We start from the raw sequence: 20638 nt of genomic DNA, 5'->3' as shown, positions 1-20638 counted from the left end.
GCGTTGGAACTATTATTGTATATTATCTGTACACCGCGGTGTTACCCGCGCAAAATACTTATTTTTTGTGAACAGTATTTTATGAGCGCCATTTACTATGATCAAATGAAAAATGTGTTAATCCAAAATATCAGCTACCCAAATGCCAAACGTCACAAAAATGGCCAGGCCATTTGAGCGTGAACAAGTAACAAACATATTCACTTTCGCCTTAATAATAATATTGATATGGGATAAGGTTGATATACAGTTGTCTAATTAGTCAAGTCCACATGAAGATGAATGGAAGTTAAACACTGAAAATCGTAATTGACCGAGCAAGCGAAGCGAGCAAGGTATATATTCCACTTAGGGCATAAATACATTTTTTCGCGTTACAAACATACATAAATACATTTTTTGTATGTTTGTAACGCGATAACTTTCGGATCGTTGCTTCGATTTTGATGAAATTTGAAACTTATATAGGATCTGCCAAAAGAATTTTTAAGTTCGTGGAGCATCAAAATCGGTTAAGTCGTTTTTGAAATATTCCCGATTTTGTGAAAACTCATCAAAAATGTATTGTGTTCGCGAGGTCTAAGTTCGCGGCGAACAACTAGTGTTAATAAAATTACAAATAGAACTTACCACCTAACATCGATTTACAACAAGAGAATAGCCTAACTAACTATGCGTTTAGCATATCCTGCGGTAGTATTTCCACTAGTAATGTAGCTTCGACCGCAACACGGTCGTTGGTTATTGATTGACACATCTGCAAATTAGGGAAATCCATTTCGCGCTGTTGTCAGCATTATGATCGTGTTGGACATAATGATTAGCACTCATTCGGTATATCATACCTCATAGCTCAACAGTTGGCTTTGATTTTTTTTGTTTGGGGTACTGATTGTAAATTACTTCCAGTACTATGCTGTTTGCTGTACTAGCTGAGCGGCAATAAAGTTAGTTTTGGTAAATTATGTGAAAAAATATTATTTGCTAGCGGCCTGCCCCGGCTTTGCTCGGTTAAAAACAACAAATTATACACCTAAAGTCACACTATCTATTGGTGAAAACCGTATCCGTGCAGTAGTGTGTGTTTATAGCGAACAGACAGATAGACGCCGCAGAGGACTTAATATATTTATTTCACCAAACTTAACCTACCACTACAAAAACATATTCTAATACGACAGGTTAACCTTTTACATTATTTATGTATATGATATTCAAAGACGTTATTGTGAATTCATTCATAGAAAAGGAGAAAATATCAATTTTCTCGGCCACTAAGCTTAAGCACGCGCAGCGTTCGCGTCAGAGACCTTGCGCCTGCTATGCTTTATTGTAAGGATAACGCCAACTTTGTTAGATACCTATAAAATCAATGATTTATCTTTATATCTTTAATAATATTATTATGTTTGATTGTTTTTCTTGTTCGATTTGTTTGAGGTTATTTTTTATGTGGTGATTGATACCTAGTTAGAGAGCTCGAGAGTGACATGCTACGTATTACGCGTAAAATTTCTTCTAATATCTAAATTGAGCTATTAGTAAAAATAAGTAATTAATTATTGTCCTACTTTTATACTAGTTGAAATTTAAAGAACTCTCTTTGTTGAAGCTTTGGTTTTAAAGGCAACAAAATATTTAAACTCTCGTAAAAAGCGCACACCTAGAATAGCTATTGTAAAGTTTATATGGCAGAACTAAACATGTTTATGGGTAGAATATATTGCAAACGGTTCTAAAGAGAAAAGTGTACAAAGCTGACAAGGTGAGAATAAAGGCACTTTTGTTCAGATCTTAACTAATTTTTGCTCACGACTTTGTACGCGTGTAAATAAATCAAAAGGAAAATGTGTAAGTACAACTTACTTAGTGATAGATAACATTTACTGGGCAGCGGTGACTACTTACCATCAGACAACCTAATAACCTTTTGCCGTCATATAACAACGAGTTTTTGAAGTGAAAACTTCTTTAACGGATTTGTGCACTTTTTGTGATGGGTAAAAAAAGGTTTAACTCGCGTCAGGACACGTGACCCAGATCGAAAATTCGTAAGACGTCAAAAGTGTACAACGTTAATATTAAAATTTTTACTTCTGCCGGCACTCCGCGAGTGCAAAACTTTTTTTTTTAATTACATAAGCTTTCTAATATAATACTTTATGACTCCAGATGATCCATCTTTGCGGCTCCAGATGACAGGACTCCTCTATGGATTACTAACCTGTCCTAGTCCTGTCATCTGGAGCCGCTCCTGGGTACACGGTCAAGTCACGCTTATCGTAATAATGCATTGTCATCAAAACTTAACGTATGTACAAAATTTCAGCTCTTTCGGTTAAATTTATCTGCTTCAAAATCTAGTTACAAGATTCCACCCGAATAAACATATACTCGTAGGAACATAGTGACATAAAGCTGTTTTTATTTTTAAAAATGTTCTTCAAATTTCAATAATACTGTCTTACATAAACTCATACATGTTAACTGCACAAGCAATTAACTATATCTAGTATTTTTTAACTCGTGTAAAGAGGGTTAAGTACAATTTATAGAATTCTTATAAGTTTTCTTGTAGATTTGTTCTTTGTAGATTAACAAGTGAGTTCGACTCGCACTTGACCGGATTTTTTAAGTATATTTACAATAGCTATCGCGGTCTACAGAAAAAGATGAGGTCCTTTTCAAAAAGCAAGCAAGTGCTGTTCGAATCCAGTTGGAATACAGGTTTTGGAGTTATCGCTGGGATGAGGAAAATATACACAATAATCAGAAGGTCAATGTATGTCGCAGTTTGGTTTGAGAATCGGTTGCTAGTGACTTTACCTATAAAAAATATATATGGTAAATTTATTAACACAACTTAATTTAAGAGGATCGTATCTAAGTCTGTAAAATTTTCATTGATGTTTATTATTATAAAAAAATAAAGTTAGATCCTTTCATAAATCAACAAATAAAATTACTTATGTTAACTTATTTGATTTTTTAGACGCCTATGATATAATTCTAAATTACAAATTACACGAAGGCAAATACTTTCTGATCCAGCGCTTTTTAATAATTAAAAATTATTTGCAAGAGCAAAGACTCAGTATCCTCCTAAATAAATAACTATCAAACTGTTGATATTTTGAATTTATATTTTAATTTTGATCTATTTGTAGTGTATAAAGGGTTATAAAGTTGTGGAGCGATAATGTAATTTTAAACACAATTGTATTGTAATGAAATAAATATGAATATAAATTCTCAGTAAAAAGTGAATTTAATTATTCACATTAATTGAGATACAAAAAAAGAAAGTGTAGTAATGTATTTATGTAATTTTAAAAAGTGAAAACAAAAAATCTTCTTTCTTTTGTGGTTATGAAATGGTTAAGAATGTGGACTAAATGACATTGTGAATTATTTTGGAAATTGAAAATGTGATAAAAAATTTGTTGTATGGTCTTTGGAACCAACCAGACGAGCAAGATCTTGCAAGGGAAATCATATTCATTCAATTTTTGAATCATGAAAACTTGAAGAGGAAAATGCATAATGTTAAATTTATAAATTTAAATTTTACGTGTTTTTCAAGAGCGGAGTACATTTTATTCAAAGGCAACAGTATCTTTCATTTGGCCGTAGAATTTTCAACGTATTAAAAAATATTAGAAAAAAAATCAATGACGAATCCGATTTTTTAATTAGTAGTAATTTTACTAGTGACTGTCTTGGTTCAGGATATTAAGAGTATTGTCAAGAAATATTTTACACCTACAACATAACTTGGGAATTCCTATGCGACAACAGTGAACTCAACTAAGAGGCATTGATATGTCGTGTCTCCTTAATGAAAAATAATTCGAATAGCCTCAAAAAGTATTAATAAAAATGTATAAACTGTTTTAGTTCCGCCAGTAAACACAGTGGCAATAATAAATGTGATACAAGAAGACAGTGAATCAAAATGTTGTGTTACGGATTTTTAATATACTTTGTGACATTGTTTAGTAGCAGTATTTGCGGTAAGGATATTGCTGGATGGGGTTTAGTAGGAAATCCAGTAGGACGAGCGAGGCCTTGCAAAGGAAATAATGATATAGAAGCGGTTTTTGAGTCTGGGTTACCTCCAGAAGAGGAAAACAAATACGATCTACAAATTTATGTAAATTTTCCCAAATATTCCAGAGTTCATATTACGTTTGATTCAGAAGCGACTGTTACTTTGGTGAGTTATAACATACTAGCTTTTGCCCTCGGCTTCGCCCGCGTGAATTTTAGACAAACATGATTTTCAGACAAACTTTAACCCCCCATTATAATAATTCGATGGTTGATTTTTAATAAAAAAGTAACTTTCGTTTGTCTTTAAATACATGCATAAACAATTTCATCAAATTGGTCCAGCAATTTATTCATGGAAGTGGAACAGACAGACAGATTTTATAATATTAGTGTAGTATGGATATATGGAAGTATTAATTATTGTTCCTATTTGGTATTTTATAGCATTTAATTTTGTAATTTGAATCCGTGGTATTTTTGATGATGTTTTTCACATTTCGGATTTCAATTTTCATAATGCTACTCTTTTTATCGTGTTGGGGGATATTTGCTCGTTTCATTCATTCAGCTTCGAAAAGTCGGAAGCTAGACTAATATAAATACAAATTATCATGTTTTTGAGACATCTGTCATATTGTGATTCTACTACATATATTCATAACTTAGATTACCTATAATAAATATTCCTAAAAACAAAGTCTGTGGCCGGAGCGTAACAAACACAAAACAAATATAATATCGTCATATGTTTTGTTGTATCCGCCCTAGAATAGGACCACTTTATATACTCTCGTGGATGACGGATGGGGCTTAATGCAGCTAAGCAGTATGTAATACAGAAAGCAACAGCATTCTAAAGAGAGATGACGTCAATTACGTAATTACATAATACCAATACAATGGTGTAAGAAAGGTCATGGAGGTCAAGGATTGAAATTGAATGGGAAAAGAAGGGGAAGGCCGAAGAAGAGGCGGATATGGCTAAAAAGGAAGTAACAGATCAGTTAACATCAGACAGGGAGAAGTGGAGTAGAGTGACATGCTGTACCGACCACACATGAAGTGGGGCAAGGGTAGGCTGATGATGAGAGATTTACGTGTTTCGGTGTCCGGACTTTACGCGTTATAGCGGATGATGTAAACGGAAATAGAAGGATTTTTTTTCTAATTTTGTTTTTTTTTTCTAGCACGATAAATCGGTTGCCAGGATATCAACATTTGGAAGTGAATTTCATATAACATTTTTCAAATCAGCTCCAGCGCTGCATATGTCGGTGAAAGGTCCGAACATCGGCAGCGTGCCGTATCCTACCCGCATTGAAGCTAATGGTGTTCAGTTTTGTAAAGAACCTAATGTGGTAGGTATTAAAGAATGGCCACTGTAATCCAGCGAGGCAATGCCGCCAGTGTACTGGGCACCTTTGCTCTGGATACATTACGGGGCAATTCATAATTATAATATGTAGTTGTCATAGCAATGTGACTATACTGTTCAAAGCTAGCAAGAAATTATTATAATTTTATTTTAAAATACCACCCTTTTGCCTTTTCCAGTTTGGTCCCAAGATTTGACTGGCAGAGAACACCTTATGGCATTAAATTTACATATTGTTAACTTTTTTTGTACAACGAAGTTTAAATAAATCCAATATTCTCTGGTACGATACTGGAATGAATTCTGTAAATTTTCAGGGTTTCCTAGACAATATACTTCAAGGGTACAAAGAAACAGCACATACAGTTTCTACAGTAAAACAAACTGGTTGTGGGAGACGCAAGGTTCAGCACACAGAGCTAATCTTCAACGGTCAACCGACCAAACCTGGAGACTGGCCATGGCATGCCGCGGTATACAGACTAGAGTATGCGTCAGCGAAATATGTGTGTGGAGGCACTTTGATTTCGAAGAATTTCGTTTTGACAGGTATTTCGAATTATTCATATTACTTACTCAGACGGAGGTAGATAAAGTTAACGCTGTAAATAACTTGCTTAACCATAGGGGTTCAGGTCTATCTGCCCCGGACTGTACTTGTCTAGATTAACCCACGACGCAAAATGAGGGGTGTTATACGTTTAACCCTAAGTTTATTTGACTGTCTGTCGGTCTGTCCGTGTACGTGGCACAGTAGCTCATCAACGGGTGAACCGATTTGAATGCCTTTATTTAAGTATTTATTTGATAGCTAATTTTTATGCGGTGGCTCTTAGATATGTTTGATCATTGAGCCGTCCAAAAGTTGTAGCGAAATGAATATTGAAAGTCGGGTTTTTTAAAATAAATTTCTAACAAATAAACTTGTTTTTTTCTCACCTGAGTGCTTTCTGTTTCTATATGAAAAGCCCGAAGTCTGCTTAAAATTAAACTCTAAGCATGATTCGAATGATTTGACGAGCAAATAAATGTTTGTCTCATTTTGCGCATTTTCTGATTTATCTAAAAAATCTTTTTAGATAAAATCAATTAGAATCTACCATGATTGTTTGTATATTTAGATGATCTGATAGCTATAGGAAGATATAGTATATGTAAAAAATACTACTTCATGTTTTACTTCCAGCTGGTCATTGTGTTACTATCAATGGAGCTCCAGTACTTCCTGAAATAGTTAGCGTTATCTTGGGAAAATACAATCTGATTGGAGGAGATGTGGCAACACAAGAAAGATTGGTAACTTTAGCATTTATTTTAATATATAGAAGTAGAATTTAAATAATATTTACATAATTAATGTTATTGTATCTGTGGTTATACTGTATAATGTTCTACATTTGCATCTTTAATAATTGATATGTGGGAGTAGACACGTACCAGTATCATAAATCCAGGGATTGCTTTTAAGAGTTAAGATTTCATGCAATGTGGCAACTAGGTCACATATTTAAACAATTTAATATGAGTTACATATTTACTGCCTTCATAGTATCATTTGTATCACTGTCTATTTGAGTCCGTATAGTCTATAATAGAAATATTGTTGGGTTCCTTACCTCGCATAGAAAAACGGAAGCCTTATAAAATTACTCAATCTCTCTGTCCGAAACTACCAAAACAATTGTACTTAAATTTTGTACACGTATTATAAATCTTTGATCCAAAGAAGCATAACTTGGTTAGATACGTTTGTATCTTTTAAAATAACAGTCTATTAAAAAATTCAACTCGTCTAAAATTATAAAGTCTACTGAAAGGTGCATCAAGTGATCGTCCACGAGGAATATTATCAAAAGAAGCTGGACAACGACATAGCTCTGGTGAAGCTGAAGACTGAAGCTATATATGATGATTATGTGCAGCCAGCTTGTCTGTGGAATATTGACTCGATCAAGAGGCTGCCCGCTGGGATTGTCTATGGCACTGTATGTTGGAACATGACTTTTCTGGGTTTAGTATTACAAGATTCTAACTTACGTCACCTATCTCATCTGTCAAATCAAATCTAGCACATACATCTAGCAATACACCAACTCCAGCTTTTTCTAAAAAGTAAAAGAAATAAATAATTGTCGCTTGACAATTGACAATACATACCTAGTTCTGATAAGCATTGTGAATCCCGGATTAGCTTGAGAGCTGATATAACAGTTCCCTCATCTCAACGAGGGTACTATTCACCGGTTTACTGTACATGACTTTTTTTCACGCAATTATTATCAAAAGGTTTAATTTAACAATTAAAATATTAGTGGGACTAGTGGCAGGTAATTATTAAATTACTTGCCACTAGTCCCGGTAGGTAGTCATAAAAATCATGTCAGATGCCTTAAAGAGACTAGACTAGTTATTGTTCATTGTTATTTTGTTTCATTTATTTATTTTGTTTCAAACAAAAAAAAACTTTAAAAAATTACAGATTCATAACATCAATAAAATCCCCCAGGTGACAATAAAAGCATGTTTAAAAAAAGAAATATATTAAACATACATATTTGAATAATAAAAGAATTTCATTTCAGGTTGTTGGTTGGGGTCTGAACCACACAGAAAAGCTCTCTAGTGAACTCCACCAAGTGTCTTTGCCCAAAATTGGAGAGCAAACATGTCTCAAGTCAAACCCCAACTTCTTTGGCAGAGTGCTTAATTACAGAAAGTTTTGCGCCGGGTATACTAACGGTAATAGTTTATTTTTCTTTTACTATTTTACAATTTTGTGTGTTGGAAGCCGGTTTTTTTAAAGTAAAACTTCTTTAGTGATAAGTAAAAAATGTTAAACTCACGTCAGGACGTTTATGTGTAACAATATTTTTATATTGTATTCGTAGTCAAAAATTTTATTTTCAGATTTGTTTATTATTTATTTATTTCGAATAAACAAATTTTCTTTATTGACAATTCTAGGCACCTCAGCCTGCAATGGCGACAGCGGCGGTGGATTCCTAGTCTTCATTCCGGACATAGCTGAAGACACTTCAGCCAACGCGACCGGAGCCTGGTACATCAACGGTATTGTGTCTCTGGCTGTGAGCCGAACTGACGCAAAGATATGCGACACGACTCAATACACACTGTTCACTAACGTTCACGCGTTCACCGGATGGATCGACGAGCATATAAGGATTTTATGAGGCAATTCATCGCTGAAAATGTGCATTTTGTTAAATCTATATATCTATACATATCATCATAATATGATATATGATTTTGTTTCTGTAGGAATTTCATGCTGGCTAACTTAAAAATCTTGAAATCATATCCAAAAATGCATCAAATATGACTAGTTTGGGAGATTATAATATTCTCTTCCTCTGTATGTATCACACTAATGTATCATTGTATAATGTGACTGTATTCAACAAATGAAAGAATATAATTAAGATTCTGTAAGAACCTCGTTGAGTCTTAAATAACAACGTTATGTAACATTTGTTCTGAGGAAAAAGTATTTTCTATTCATTTATTAAAATATATCAAGTTCCTTTTAATGCTTGGATTAGATAATTAATAACACATAAGTAATGTATATTTGGGCAGTCATCGTAAGAATAGCAAAGGGAAAATACAAAAAGCAGAGTAAAATAAATGTTTTTTTATTTATTACAAAAACTTTATGTACAAAATTTAAAAAGTTCACCATATTTACAAATTTATCGAAGTCTAATTTATTAACAGTAGATACATTGAGCATGCTTAAATCTAGATTTAGGTTAAGAGAGTGAAATTACTTAAGCCACGAGAAATTATTGTTTAGAAAATTTACTCTAATTGGCCCGATTCTCAAGCAATCGAAGTAAATAATATAATTTTTCTTCTTAAATCTTCGTCATACGTTTTCTAATTTTTTGGTTTTGATCATTTCGGTTCGATGGTTTTAAGCAAATTTACAGACGAAAACGTCCGATCGATGCATTCGCTCGTACTTTTTGATGGTGATTTTCTGCATTTACAGAAACGGACCTTCAGAAAAAAATGAGAACTAATGAAGTGATGATTTCAATTGCGCGAGAATATTTTATGTGTTCGTCTAGGTAGACCAATGATCCCAACTTATTTAATTTTTATCTAGCATTTTTTTGTTTGAGTGATGACTTTATCGAGTATATCATTTTAAGGGCAATTTTCCAATATTTTATGATTTGTGGCATTAATATAAATTTTGATGTTAAAATGCCTAATTCGAATATCACATAGGAGCAGATATGTTGGAATACTTAAATAATAAAAATTAAAGCTACTTATAGACTAAAAATATAGAACTAACACCAGTATGAAACTTTTACAAAATAAGCTGCTTGATAGTTGTAAAATCTTAAAAATTAAATTGTAATTTTTGGGTAACAATTTAAGACTTCAAATATGCGTGCAATTATAAATTATACGAGTACATATAAATTATATAGATTGCAAAGTGTAAGTAAAATATACATTTTATATGTGTAAAGTACTAAACAAATGTATGCTGAATATTTTATCTGAAACATAATAAAATTAAAAGTAGGCACAATTAACAAAATTAGGAGTCTTTTTACTTTTCCACATCAGATAAAAATTAGGAGTCTAGGTCACAAAAGTCAAGGGAGCTGAATGGTATTTATCTTATAAATGATAATTTATCGTGTTTATAGAAAATTAATCAAGTTTTTTTTAATGGAACACTACGCCACACATTAAGCACTAAGCTTGTATCGCGGGTCCGATGGACGGAAACACAGAAACGAGCACAACACATCCAAAACCATAGAAAAATATTCGTGAACACAAGTACAAATATTTGCCGGCGCTGGGAATCGAACCTATGACCTCCGGATAGCGGGCGGGCGTGGTGACCACTATGCCACGGAGGTCTTCTTATAATTTCGAGAGTATATCGAAAGTACAGAAGTAAGTTTTAGGACAGTATAGTTACAGTCTAGACTTGTGGCTATGAAGACAATATCAAAAGAGATGACGTTAATTGGTATCTGTACGCAAGATTCAAAAATAGATTTGTGATCTGAACACCTAATCATGTTAGTGTAAATATTAAATAGTATGTAGTAATACATATTCTACCATCAACACTCTATATATGTGTAGAAACAGTGGACACGGATACAGTGGAGATTCCAGGTTTTACGTGGTTAGCATTGGCGTCTTCTTGGTCCTTCTTGGGCCTTCTCTTTGGGCCTAGAAGAAGTTTTTGCAGTTGGCAAGCAGGGGCTTCCACGAGAAGGTAAAGAGGGAGCGCGCATAGGTATGTCGTGCACACGATACCAGCGAATAACATTATCTGAAATAAAATATTGGATGGAAATACCGTATTATTGAAAAATTTTCTTTACAATGTAAATAATTTACAAGAATACTATTTAGTCTCTCTCACTATGCGCTACGGTTAATTTTTCAATCATACGGAGTCTAGAGTCTGTATTTGAACTTATTCTATTCCGCTTCGCGCGGTTAGTTCCTTAATCTAGAACTTTGAATTTGAATACCTATAAAAATAACTCAAAATCAAAATATATTCAGAAATTAGAACTTACAGACACTTTTTCACGTCATATTCTAAGTATTATACTTAGGTCCTAAATACTAGCATTTCCTGACGACCACTGCTGTGTAGAAATGACCGAAAGAAACTCATTTAAACAGTGTTGTTTCTATCACGCCAGAAGGGCTCAGTAATATAACAGGGTGAGTACACAATAAAGTATATGGAATCGAAAGGTATATCATATTACGATTAAAGAACTGTTGTATTTAGTGTGGGTTTGCATTTCACTACTCACCATCGAATCGTTTCGAAGTGAGACGCAGTGAACCTATCACATTGTATAATTGTGACGCAACGACAACCACACAGCAATGTGATTGGTCCGCTGCGTCTCACTTCGAATCGATTCGATGGTGAAAAGTGAATTGCAAACCTGCATTTAAAAGTATTTATGGAAGCAACTTACAGCAGTATAATCTGTAGCATAGAAAGACCTCTTCATCTGGCCACCGTAGGTTCTCAAGATAGTGGCATGTAACAACATGGCGCAGTAAGACATGCGCCCGAGTGGCTGAAGAGGTCCCCATTCAACGGCGTTGCTATAGATTTCTGAAAAATAGAATAGATATAATTTGATTTTATATAATTTCAAATGAATTTCACATCGATACCTTTATCGATTTAAAGTGAGTCTTTGTCAATGAGACTCACTTTAAATATCAATAGATAGTCTAATCAGATAAATAGGTTTATGTGCTTACTCTATTCTGGTTGATGTCAGGAGATCTATTATTTTAAAATAATAGCCTCCCAACCTCACATTATTAATAAAGAAATGGCTATCGCTGGTTATCCTAATTGGAAAAGATTCATTGGGTAAGTAAAAGCTTCATTGGGTAAGTCCGCCATTGTATATTTCTTTATTATTGTCGATATATGTACATTTTACTTTTCCACATTCAGATAAACGAATAAAAAATGTGATTAATTACGATAGTTTTATCTATTGGGATGGCAGTTGATATACAAAAGAGAAACAAAACTCAAATGCTTACTGTTAACCCTGTAGAAGCATCCGATGATGAACACACAAATGGCGAGAGCGAAGAAGTTCTGGTTCAGAGCGTTGAAGACGGCAGCTTCGAAGGAAGACGCGACGCGGTGGTGAAGATCCCAGCCCATCAGGACAGTACCCAATGCCACCGGCACAGATATCAAGCTCAGTAACTGCAGAATCTGTAATAATAAGATTTTATATAATATTTCAGAACCTAGTAACATTGAAGGATATCGTTTTTCGTAGAAACGAATATCAGTGGAAGTTTTTGAAGAATTTTAAAACCGAAAGATCAAGAATAGAACAATGCAATTAAATAAGATCATTATAAATTGTCTCAAGATATGTCATTTATAAACTATTAAGAATATTTAACTTCGTCGAATAAAGCGAGGATCTAATTGTAAGTGTAGTATGTGTGTTGTGAATGGCTAATTACCAAGTAACATGGGAATAAAACAAGATACATTTACAACTAAAGGATATCATTAAATTTATTTCAGTACCAAGATCAAATATTGCACTGACCGTAAATACTCCATTTTAAGATCCAGCACTTCAGTTAAGTACTAACTTCAGCTTTTATTTTCTTAAATACTGATTAACTAACCTTAGATTCGGCCAAATTCCATTTCTCGGTCTGGGCTTTGTGGTAGAAGTACGCGGTCATCACTCCCAAATGGTATCCAGCCCAGTTGCCCTGGGCCGATATGTAGGAGTGGTAGAAAGATAAGTTGTAGCCGAAGATGTTTCTAATAGACCTGTGAGAGAGATGGAATTCTATAAGTCATCTATAATGTCATAATCATAGTCATATCCTCATGGATGAGGGTCGTGACCACCAGTAGCTGTGGCTAGGGTTTTCTGGGCAATACAATTATTTCCATATATTATCGAACACTCTATTATATCGATTATCATCAGCCATTTTACTGTCCTCACTGGGGCAATGGTTTTCCTTGTGAATGGATAAGGTGTATGGGCCTATCGTGTCCAATACGGATTAGTAGGTATCAGGTATACTAATGTTAAGTTAATCACAGCACAATATTAATGTTTATTTGTCAATAACTTTTTTACGTGCTAAATAATTTAAACTTACAATATAATGCTGTTATTACACGTCATATTCCAAGAGGCCATTTGTAAATTTTATAGTCTTTTAAATGTTACTTAAATTTTCTAAAAGGAGTAAATTAAAAAAGTCCGCTAACCCAGCCATTCTGATATAATTCCAAAAATATATAACACACTCGTTTACTTACTCAGGGAAAATGCTGGTTCTAATGGGCAAGAGATCCATGAAGTAGGTCTGGAGGAAGGGAATGAGTAGACTGATGACCATCACGACACTAAGAACAGGCAGTCCGCTCTTGGGCCAACGCCAGATGATCAGCATGATGACCAGCGTAATAAGGAACAACTGAGTATCCGTGCCGAGGTACCTGAAAAGGAAAGACATGTAATTGAAATGACTGCCGATGTTGATTAAGATAAAGGAGGAACAAAAAATTCAGAAATTTACTTGGATCAAATTAAATATCCAAGCTTAATTTCAAATTTAATTTTCAATTTTTAAAAGTTGCTCCAAGTGCAGCCATATATATACTATTTGTATAAACTTGTTGCGACCCGGGGCTTCGCTTCCGTCAAAATTTCGGGATAAAAAGTACCAAACGCGAAAGCTTGTGAGGATGTATGTACTCTTATGTTTGTTACTCTATCACACATAAACAATTGGACCAATTGTTATGAAATTTGGTACACCGGTAGAATGTAACCTGGAATAACACAAGGGGTACTTTTTTTCTTTTTATTCCGAAATTCCGACAGGAGCGAAGCCCTGGGGCGCAGCTAGTAGAAACGACCTTCATCATGAATCAATCTATCTATTTAAATACCCGCATCAACATCGGTTGCGTAGCTTTAAAGATCTAAACATACACAGGGACAGGTACTTTTTGTTTTATACTATGATCTTCATGATAATGAAGTAAGAATGGATGATTACATTCGGAGGTCAGGGGTCCTTTGGGTTCGAAAAATTAATAGTTAGTTATTAATATTAATATAATTAATAGTTAGTATTTCCTGCAGAACTAACTACATACCAGAGGAAAGGGAAACTATACTTATAACGATTAGAGATGCGTAAAAATTACACAAACCTATCACGCAATCTGCTGCAATCGAAAATGGCAATTACGATGCAACGAGCCTATGTACATTTTTCGAATTCCTCAATAAAACTTAGGTAATTTACTTAAAGTATGAATGTCTTGTGTCTTATCTGATCTATAGGAAATATATTTGCTAAAATTTGAAATTCTTTTCCAACTTCGGATGATACCTATGACTTGCTGACGTTAAAATTTTATTTAAAACCGCTGACTTTCAACGCGCAAGTGAAAATGGAGCGACGCAACAAACTTAAAAATATGGGTCAAAATTAACATTTACTTAGATATAGGATCATAACATGGTGTATAGTTCCAGTTTAGAATAGGACGAATAGGACTACTTTCGTGGATATCGTACGAGGCGAGAAAGGGACACATAAATCCTAACTTAAATATTGACATATCCAAGGGTTAACATCAAGCGGCGATTGTAAGTCACCGTCGATGTTTCGAAATGTTTAAGTTTATTTTTATGCTGATCACGGGATCCGAGACGTCATAGCCCTAAATGTAACGGGGAATATGTGAGAATGAGACGGAAATACCATAGGATCTTAATCCAACTAAAACATCAAAGAAAAACACACTATCGCACTTAAGTTTATTGGCCTTACTACAAAAGAAACAGCCGATTTCTTTATCTGACCCTATAACAAAGACTTGTATATAGTCAGTAGACGTAATTGCAATAATATTTCAGTAGGGGCAGCCATTTTGTTACTAAGATGCCTATTGCTGTGTAAATAAAATAAAATACAGAATATCTATTTTTATGTTTCTGGACTCTTATTAAGGATATTGATTTTCATAATAATATTTCCTTCATTTAATGAAAGGAATTAATGATCTACTCGTAAGGTTGATCTTCGTGTTGCCCCTTTTCCTACTTACAAATTGACAAGGTTATCTGATTCGGCGAGAGAGTCACTACTGTCGAATAACTTTGACTAGAAAAAGACATTTAATTTTGAAAACAATATTTTAAAGTTCAACATTTTGATCGCCAGGTCAGATATCGTAGTCATGTGTCGTGCATCGGAGTCAGTACAATATCAAACCCTATTACGTAAGGTTTTACTGTAAATATTTTAATGCTTCCTTTCTCGGAAATAATTTATATTCATCATTTTCGGTTTTCCTCATCCGTTCCATATTACATCAATAATGGTAATTCATTCAATGAAACCAAACAAAATCGAAAATAATGCAGATTAATTGATTTTTTGTATGTACAGTCGACCGCACATCAAGTTACTCTGCGTAGATCTTTATGCCGCAATAATACGGTTGAAATGCAACGAAATTAGACAGGTTGATATGCTGCTGACTGTATAATCAACCCTCTACGCATAGAATAGCGGCGATTTTACAATGAATTTGGATATGATAGATTGTAATCCCATTTGAATTTACATACCCATAGCCGGTAAAACAAGTAGGAATAAGTTTTTATTTTAACACCATTTTGTAAATAATATAACTTCATGTTTTTGGAATAATATATTATTTGTATGTGTTCTCATGTTTAATTAATAGATAACGTTGTGATTATCAGGCTTATTAAATTAGAAATTGATTCGCTCTTTTGATATATATTTTAATTTTCTGAATATTTACCGCGAAAGTTTTCTGAAATTTCGTTATTTTGTTCCAGCGAAAGAAGTATATTTATTTGTATATCTTTTGAGATTTTGTTTGCTATCCGAATTTCGAACAGTGATATTTACTAGAAATATGTTTGTCGAATTTATTTGGCTTCGGTAACTTGTGAAGTTTTCTTTTTGTTGTTGTGTTTATTATTACGAAATAAATATGAGTTCAAAAAATATTATTCTAACACAATCTAACACAATGAACTATATCATAAGCCAATTAGGGAAGTATTACTTATTTATTGACATTTGTTTCACTCTAGTATTGTATTTTTTATTTTTTTTATTTACATAAATTTGTCTTAAAAGCACCTCAGTTACTGATTGACAAATGTAATTATACTTAATTTAAACGATTTTCTTAAGGTTAAACTACTGGATGTATTGTGTAACCTGTGATTAAACTCAGATAAAAACTGAATTAATGTAATAAATAGTCCTAACAGGGTTAATTTTATATATTCGGTTTTGTTTTTAATTCTACTCAGGCACTTTTACACGTCATATTTAAAATTAAATATTTACCAAAGCTACAAACTACAAGCTACTAGCTATTTTATAGTATGATAGGATGCTCCACATATACATTTGCATATCTAATGAACCTAACACATAATTTGCATATTAAGTTTTCTGTTAAAACCATAAATTAATGCTTTTGCAAATAACTAATTTCCTTTTCTAGCTACTGCTAATATTGTATACATATTAGCGCTCGTAAGATAAAACGGACTAATAGTCAAATAGTTTTAGATAAACGTTTAATGTTTGGATTAGTAATTGTTCCATTTCAAAGACAGAATTTCTCAACGACCATTAAAATTCTCCTCCAAGGTTTGTGTTTGTGGATTATGACAATATTTGCACAGTTTTGCAACCAACTAGTGCAATTGTGAACAATGTCTATAGAGAGATTAGCTAACTTTCGTTCGTCGTGTCCCTGATGCTAATTGGTAAACCGTGTATGTTATCATAGGGGAAACTCAGATATATTTTAGTTCATTGACAATTTTGGTATTTAAGAATTTTTTCAAATTTTTAAAAAACAGTTTACACTCAGGGAGCGGTTGCTGAAGTGAAAACTTGAATATCAACTTTGTGCATTTTTGACGTTTACAAAATTGAAAACCTTGAATGGTGCCTAATAACTTGAAATTTAATTCTTTTGTCATTTATATTCGACAGCAGATACGCTTTGACCAGGCTTTATATTCATGTCAATCTATACACAAGTCAAATATTATAATGTAGACAAAGCAACATAGTGTACATATTTTAGAAGCGAGTAATAAATTTAATACATTTGTATAGATAGATTGAACAATATTGTTTATTAAGGCTTATACGATGGAGAGCGATTAGCGAGATGTTTGCAACATCGACGCTCGCTTTGTTAGACCTTGAAGAGGACCTTTGAAGAGGTAGCTTTAGAATCATAAATTTAGCATTCTTGATTATATACGGAACATTATTAGATATAATATTGATGATGTGTGTTGAAACTTGATTGATAAAACTATGCAACATGTGTAGTGCATTAGTGCATTATGGTTCTCTGTTTCCTTCTGTAAATTGGGTACGGTCGCCTGCAAAAGTCCAGTTATATGTGTACTTTTCAACATTATTCTTGGATTGGACTGGACTTTTTCAGCCGATTGTAAATCGAGGATATTCATAATAATAATGGTGACATTTATTAAGGAATAGACATCCTAACCATCTTGATTTATTCAAATTTATGAATCACTAGATGAGCCCCGGGGCTTCGCTCCCGTGGGAATTTCGGGATAAAAGTACGCTATGCGTAACCTGGAATAATCCAGGTTATATTCTATCCGTATACCAAATTTCATAATAATCGTTCCAGTAGATTTTGCACGAAAGAGTAACAAATATACATACTCACATAAATCCTCACAAACTTTCGCATTTATAATATTAGTGGGATTCTAGTCATGCGATCACGATTGTTCATGGTCACGGTAATAATACTGCATAAGTCATTTTAGGAGACTGTAACTTACCAGGCTTGAGGCAGACACAGATACTCGAATGGGAAAAGATTAGGCATTAGAATCACCAATTGCCACCAGTTCATCCGACACATGTCCCGCTCTCTCTTCACCACTGCGTCCCACATTGGTCCAGAACCCAGGTGCTGCACCCAGGTCATGGCTAGACCCATAACTACTAGCACTGCCGGCACTAAACTGAAAGAAATTATGTATGTTGAGATTTGTCAGGGTATTGACAATTTAACCAAGGTCAAGTTTATTAAAATCTTGATTTAGATCATCTTTTCTATTACGAAATGCTGTGGTTTGGAATTCTCTCGCTATTCTTCTCTCGCTTACAATTTAGGGATCTTCAAGGCAAGAGTGAATAGGCGTTTTTTGAGCTTGCGTGTCATACCAAAGACCTCATTTTTGCATCCCATTGTGATTGAGGTCAAATGCACTCAAATTATGAAATTATAATTGGGGGTTGATTTTTGAAAGAAAGTCTACCCTATGTTTGAACGGCAGCATACCAAGAATATACCTCATTGTATTAAAATCAGTTCAGCAGTTTAGCTGTGAAAGCGGAACAGACAGACAGATAGACATACATTCGCATTTATAATATTAGTATGGATTATTGGAAAACTTACCGAACCCATCTATTGACTAAAGCCATCGGCACAGTTTTGAGTGAGAATGGGTGAGTCTCAGCGTACACTAACATCTTGTACGCCATTAGAAAACCTCCCATAACGAAGAAGATCTGGACTATGATTCTGGCGTTGAAGAGTAGAGCCTTGAAGAAGTCACTGTAAGACTGAAAGGGATTATAGTATAAGAAAATTATTTCGACGTTTCTCAAAGCGTTTCGATCGCTGCGGCCGCGCTGTCATTAAAATTTTTAAAAGTTTGACAAAGACAAGATATTGTTTTGCTATCTGAATTTAAAATAATTAATCTATACTGTGTCTACATTACGAATGATTGGTTTTGGAAAGGATTCCTTCCTCAAGAAAATTGACGGATCGTAATAACAGCGCGATCGCAGCGGTCGAAACGGTGGTATTCATCAAAGAGACACTAATAAACTAATTATTAATGCGAAATGTTTTTGTAATTTTGTATACATGTAGTTTGAATGTACGGAGAAGGACATAGGATACCTTTCATCGAGGAAAAATAACTGATCCCGCCCAAATAAAGTTCCAGGTTTAAATTCTTCTCGTGGCGTATGAGTTCTTACACTTCTTTACCTTAATCTGTCTAATATTTTAGTATAACTTAGAATGTAATTTTTAATTCATTCTAGTCACAGAGTCAATGTAACCTCAGGCAGCTCCGTTACAATTGTTCGTAAAAGAACATGTCTAGCGAATTGCACAAATTGCTGTTTGGGGCGACGATGTTTTATTTGTAGATATGCAAGCACTTAAATCGTTTTTAACCCCCAACGGCAGAATGAGGATAGTTTAACGTGTGTCTGTATGTCTGTCCGTGGCCTCGTAGCAGTAAACGGCTGAACCGATTTTGATCTAGTTGGTTTTATTTCAAAGAGAAATTTTAACGGGTGAGTTCTTATATATTTGCAAAATGTGTGTTTAGCCGTTTGGATATCATCATCTCTTTTTTTAGATGTAAGTAACTTCCACAGGCCTGTTTGTGACCTAGGAGGCGGGTTATTGGATTATTTTTTAATTCAAATTTAATTTTTATTAATATGTATATCATACATGATTTTGAAATCATTTTAAAAGTGGAAATGAACCCACGATCCGGTTTTACTAATTATAGTTTTTTATAATCTCATGAAATATTTTCAAAAGCAAGAATTTCTTAAAAGTTATTTAGGGATACGACTGGGGCGTGACAAGTAGAAAATTCTGGAGAACATAGCTAACATTAACCATACGTATAGAAAGGAAAGTATACATAACTATAAAAAGAAAAGCCTATATAACATTAGACATATCGAATGAAATAGTACCTATTATAAGCCGAGCTGAAGATCCAGGTATGTTTTAAATTTGAATTTCAATTCGATGTCCAATTTCAATTAGGGTACTGACGTATCACATGCGAGAGATTTGTTGTATTGTACAATCAACAGCATATCAACCTAACCAAATTCATTGCAAACTCGCCGCTATTACCGCGCCACAGAGATTCATGCAGGGTAATTTAATGTGGTGACTGTACGTATGAACGTGAGAAAGTTTTTCATATTTCAATTTCAAAGACTATCATAACATTACATTATAAGTAGCTTTATAACCTATACCTATATACATTTATAGCCCTACAACCAACTTGTACAATTATAGAAATGAGACGCGTCTACCTTTAAAACCTCACAGATCTAGAGCATTTGCGCTTAATAAATTGTATGTAATTTAGTTTTATAAAGTCGAGTTTGCTACTTGAGAAAGCCGTGGTTTCTGCAAGTGCTATTTTACATCAATTTTATCTTCACTTACAAAACTGGGGTATTTTCTTATTAGATGTAACGATAATTTATTTGTAGATTTTATTCCAGTTAAGTAATTTAATCCTTGGTCTGAATCTAATAAGTTTTTTTACAAAAGCGTCATTTTTGTCATAAGCATTGAACGTTTAAATTTTTTGTGGAATCAGTATACAAAACAATGTTCACTGACTCAGGACTTCGCGGTATCACAACTCCGAACGAAACGAAAAGAGATGTCAAATAATTCCAAGCGGTTAAAGTATGATCAATGGTATTGACACAAGCAAAACCTTGAAAATTTTCGGCATTCACATAAAAATC

The 20638-nt window shown here is 33.8% G+C and overlaps 2 protein-coding genes across 2 annotated transcripts in view; one reads left to right on the top strand and one right to left on the bottom strand.

Moving 5' to 3' along the window:
* The first annotated feature begins 3793 nt into the window (after positions 1–3793).
* LOC128680783 (chymotrypsin-C-like) lies at positions 3794–9074 on the top strand. Its single transcript, XM_053764187.2, has 7 exons — positions 3794–4216; positions 5241–5411; positions 5746–5977; positions 6615–6724; positions 7246–7413; positions 8011–8167; positions 8393–9074. The coding sequence occupies exons 1-7, from the start codon at positions 3956–3958 to the stop codon at positions 8617–8619; spliced, it is 1326 nt and encodes a 441-aa protein (XP_053620162.1). The 5' UTR covers positions 3794–3955; the 3' UTR covers positions 8620–9074.
* Positions 9066–20638, bottom strand: part of LOC128680782 (regulator of hypoxia-inducible factor 1-like) — a 26027-nt gene continuing 14454 nt past the window's right edge. The window contains exons 7-13 of the mRNA XM_053764186.1: positions 18504–18670; positions 17878–18063; positions 13287–13466; positions 12632–12782; positions 12020–12200; positions 11431–11573; positions 9066–10760 (exon numbers count right to left, since the gene is read on the bottom strand). Coding sequence (XP_053620161.1) covers positions 10554–10760; positions 11431–11573; positions 12020–12200; positions 12632–12782; positions 13287–13466; positions 17878–18063; positions 18504–18670 — 1215 coding nt within the window. The 3' untranslated portion in view covers positions 9066–10553. The remainder of the gene's footprint in view (positions 10761–11430; positions 11574–12019; positions 12201–12631; positions 12783–13286; positions 13467–17877; positions 18064–18503; positions 18671–20638) is intronic.

This window comes from Plodia interpunctella, chromosome 25 (assembly GCF_027563975.2).
Source record: "Plodia interpunctella isolate USDA-ARS_2022_Savannah chromosome 25, ilPloInte3.2, whole genome shotgun sequence".
NCBI lineage: Eukaryota > Metazoa > Arthropoda > Insecta > Lepidoptera > Pyralidae > Plodia > Plodia interpunctella.
This window is presented reverse-complemented; position numbering and strand designations above follow the sequence as displayed.

Coding starts and splice junctions, on each gene's coding strand:
- LOC128680783 (XM_053764187.2), top strand. CDS start 3,956: ATGTTGTGTTACGGATTTTTAATATACTTTGTGACATTGTTTAGTAGC. Junction 5,412..5,745: donor TTTGTAAAGAACCTAATGTG/GTAGGTATTAAA, acceptor GTAAATTTTCAG/GGTTTCCTAGACAATATACT. Junction 8,168..8,392: donor TTGCGCCGGGTATACTAACG/GTAATAGTTTAT, acceptor TGACAATTCTAG/GCACCTCAGCCTGCAATGGC.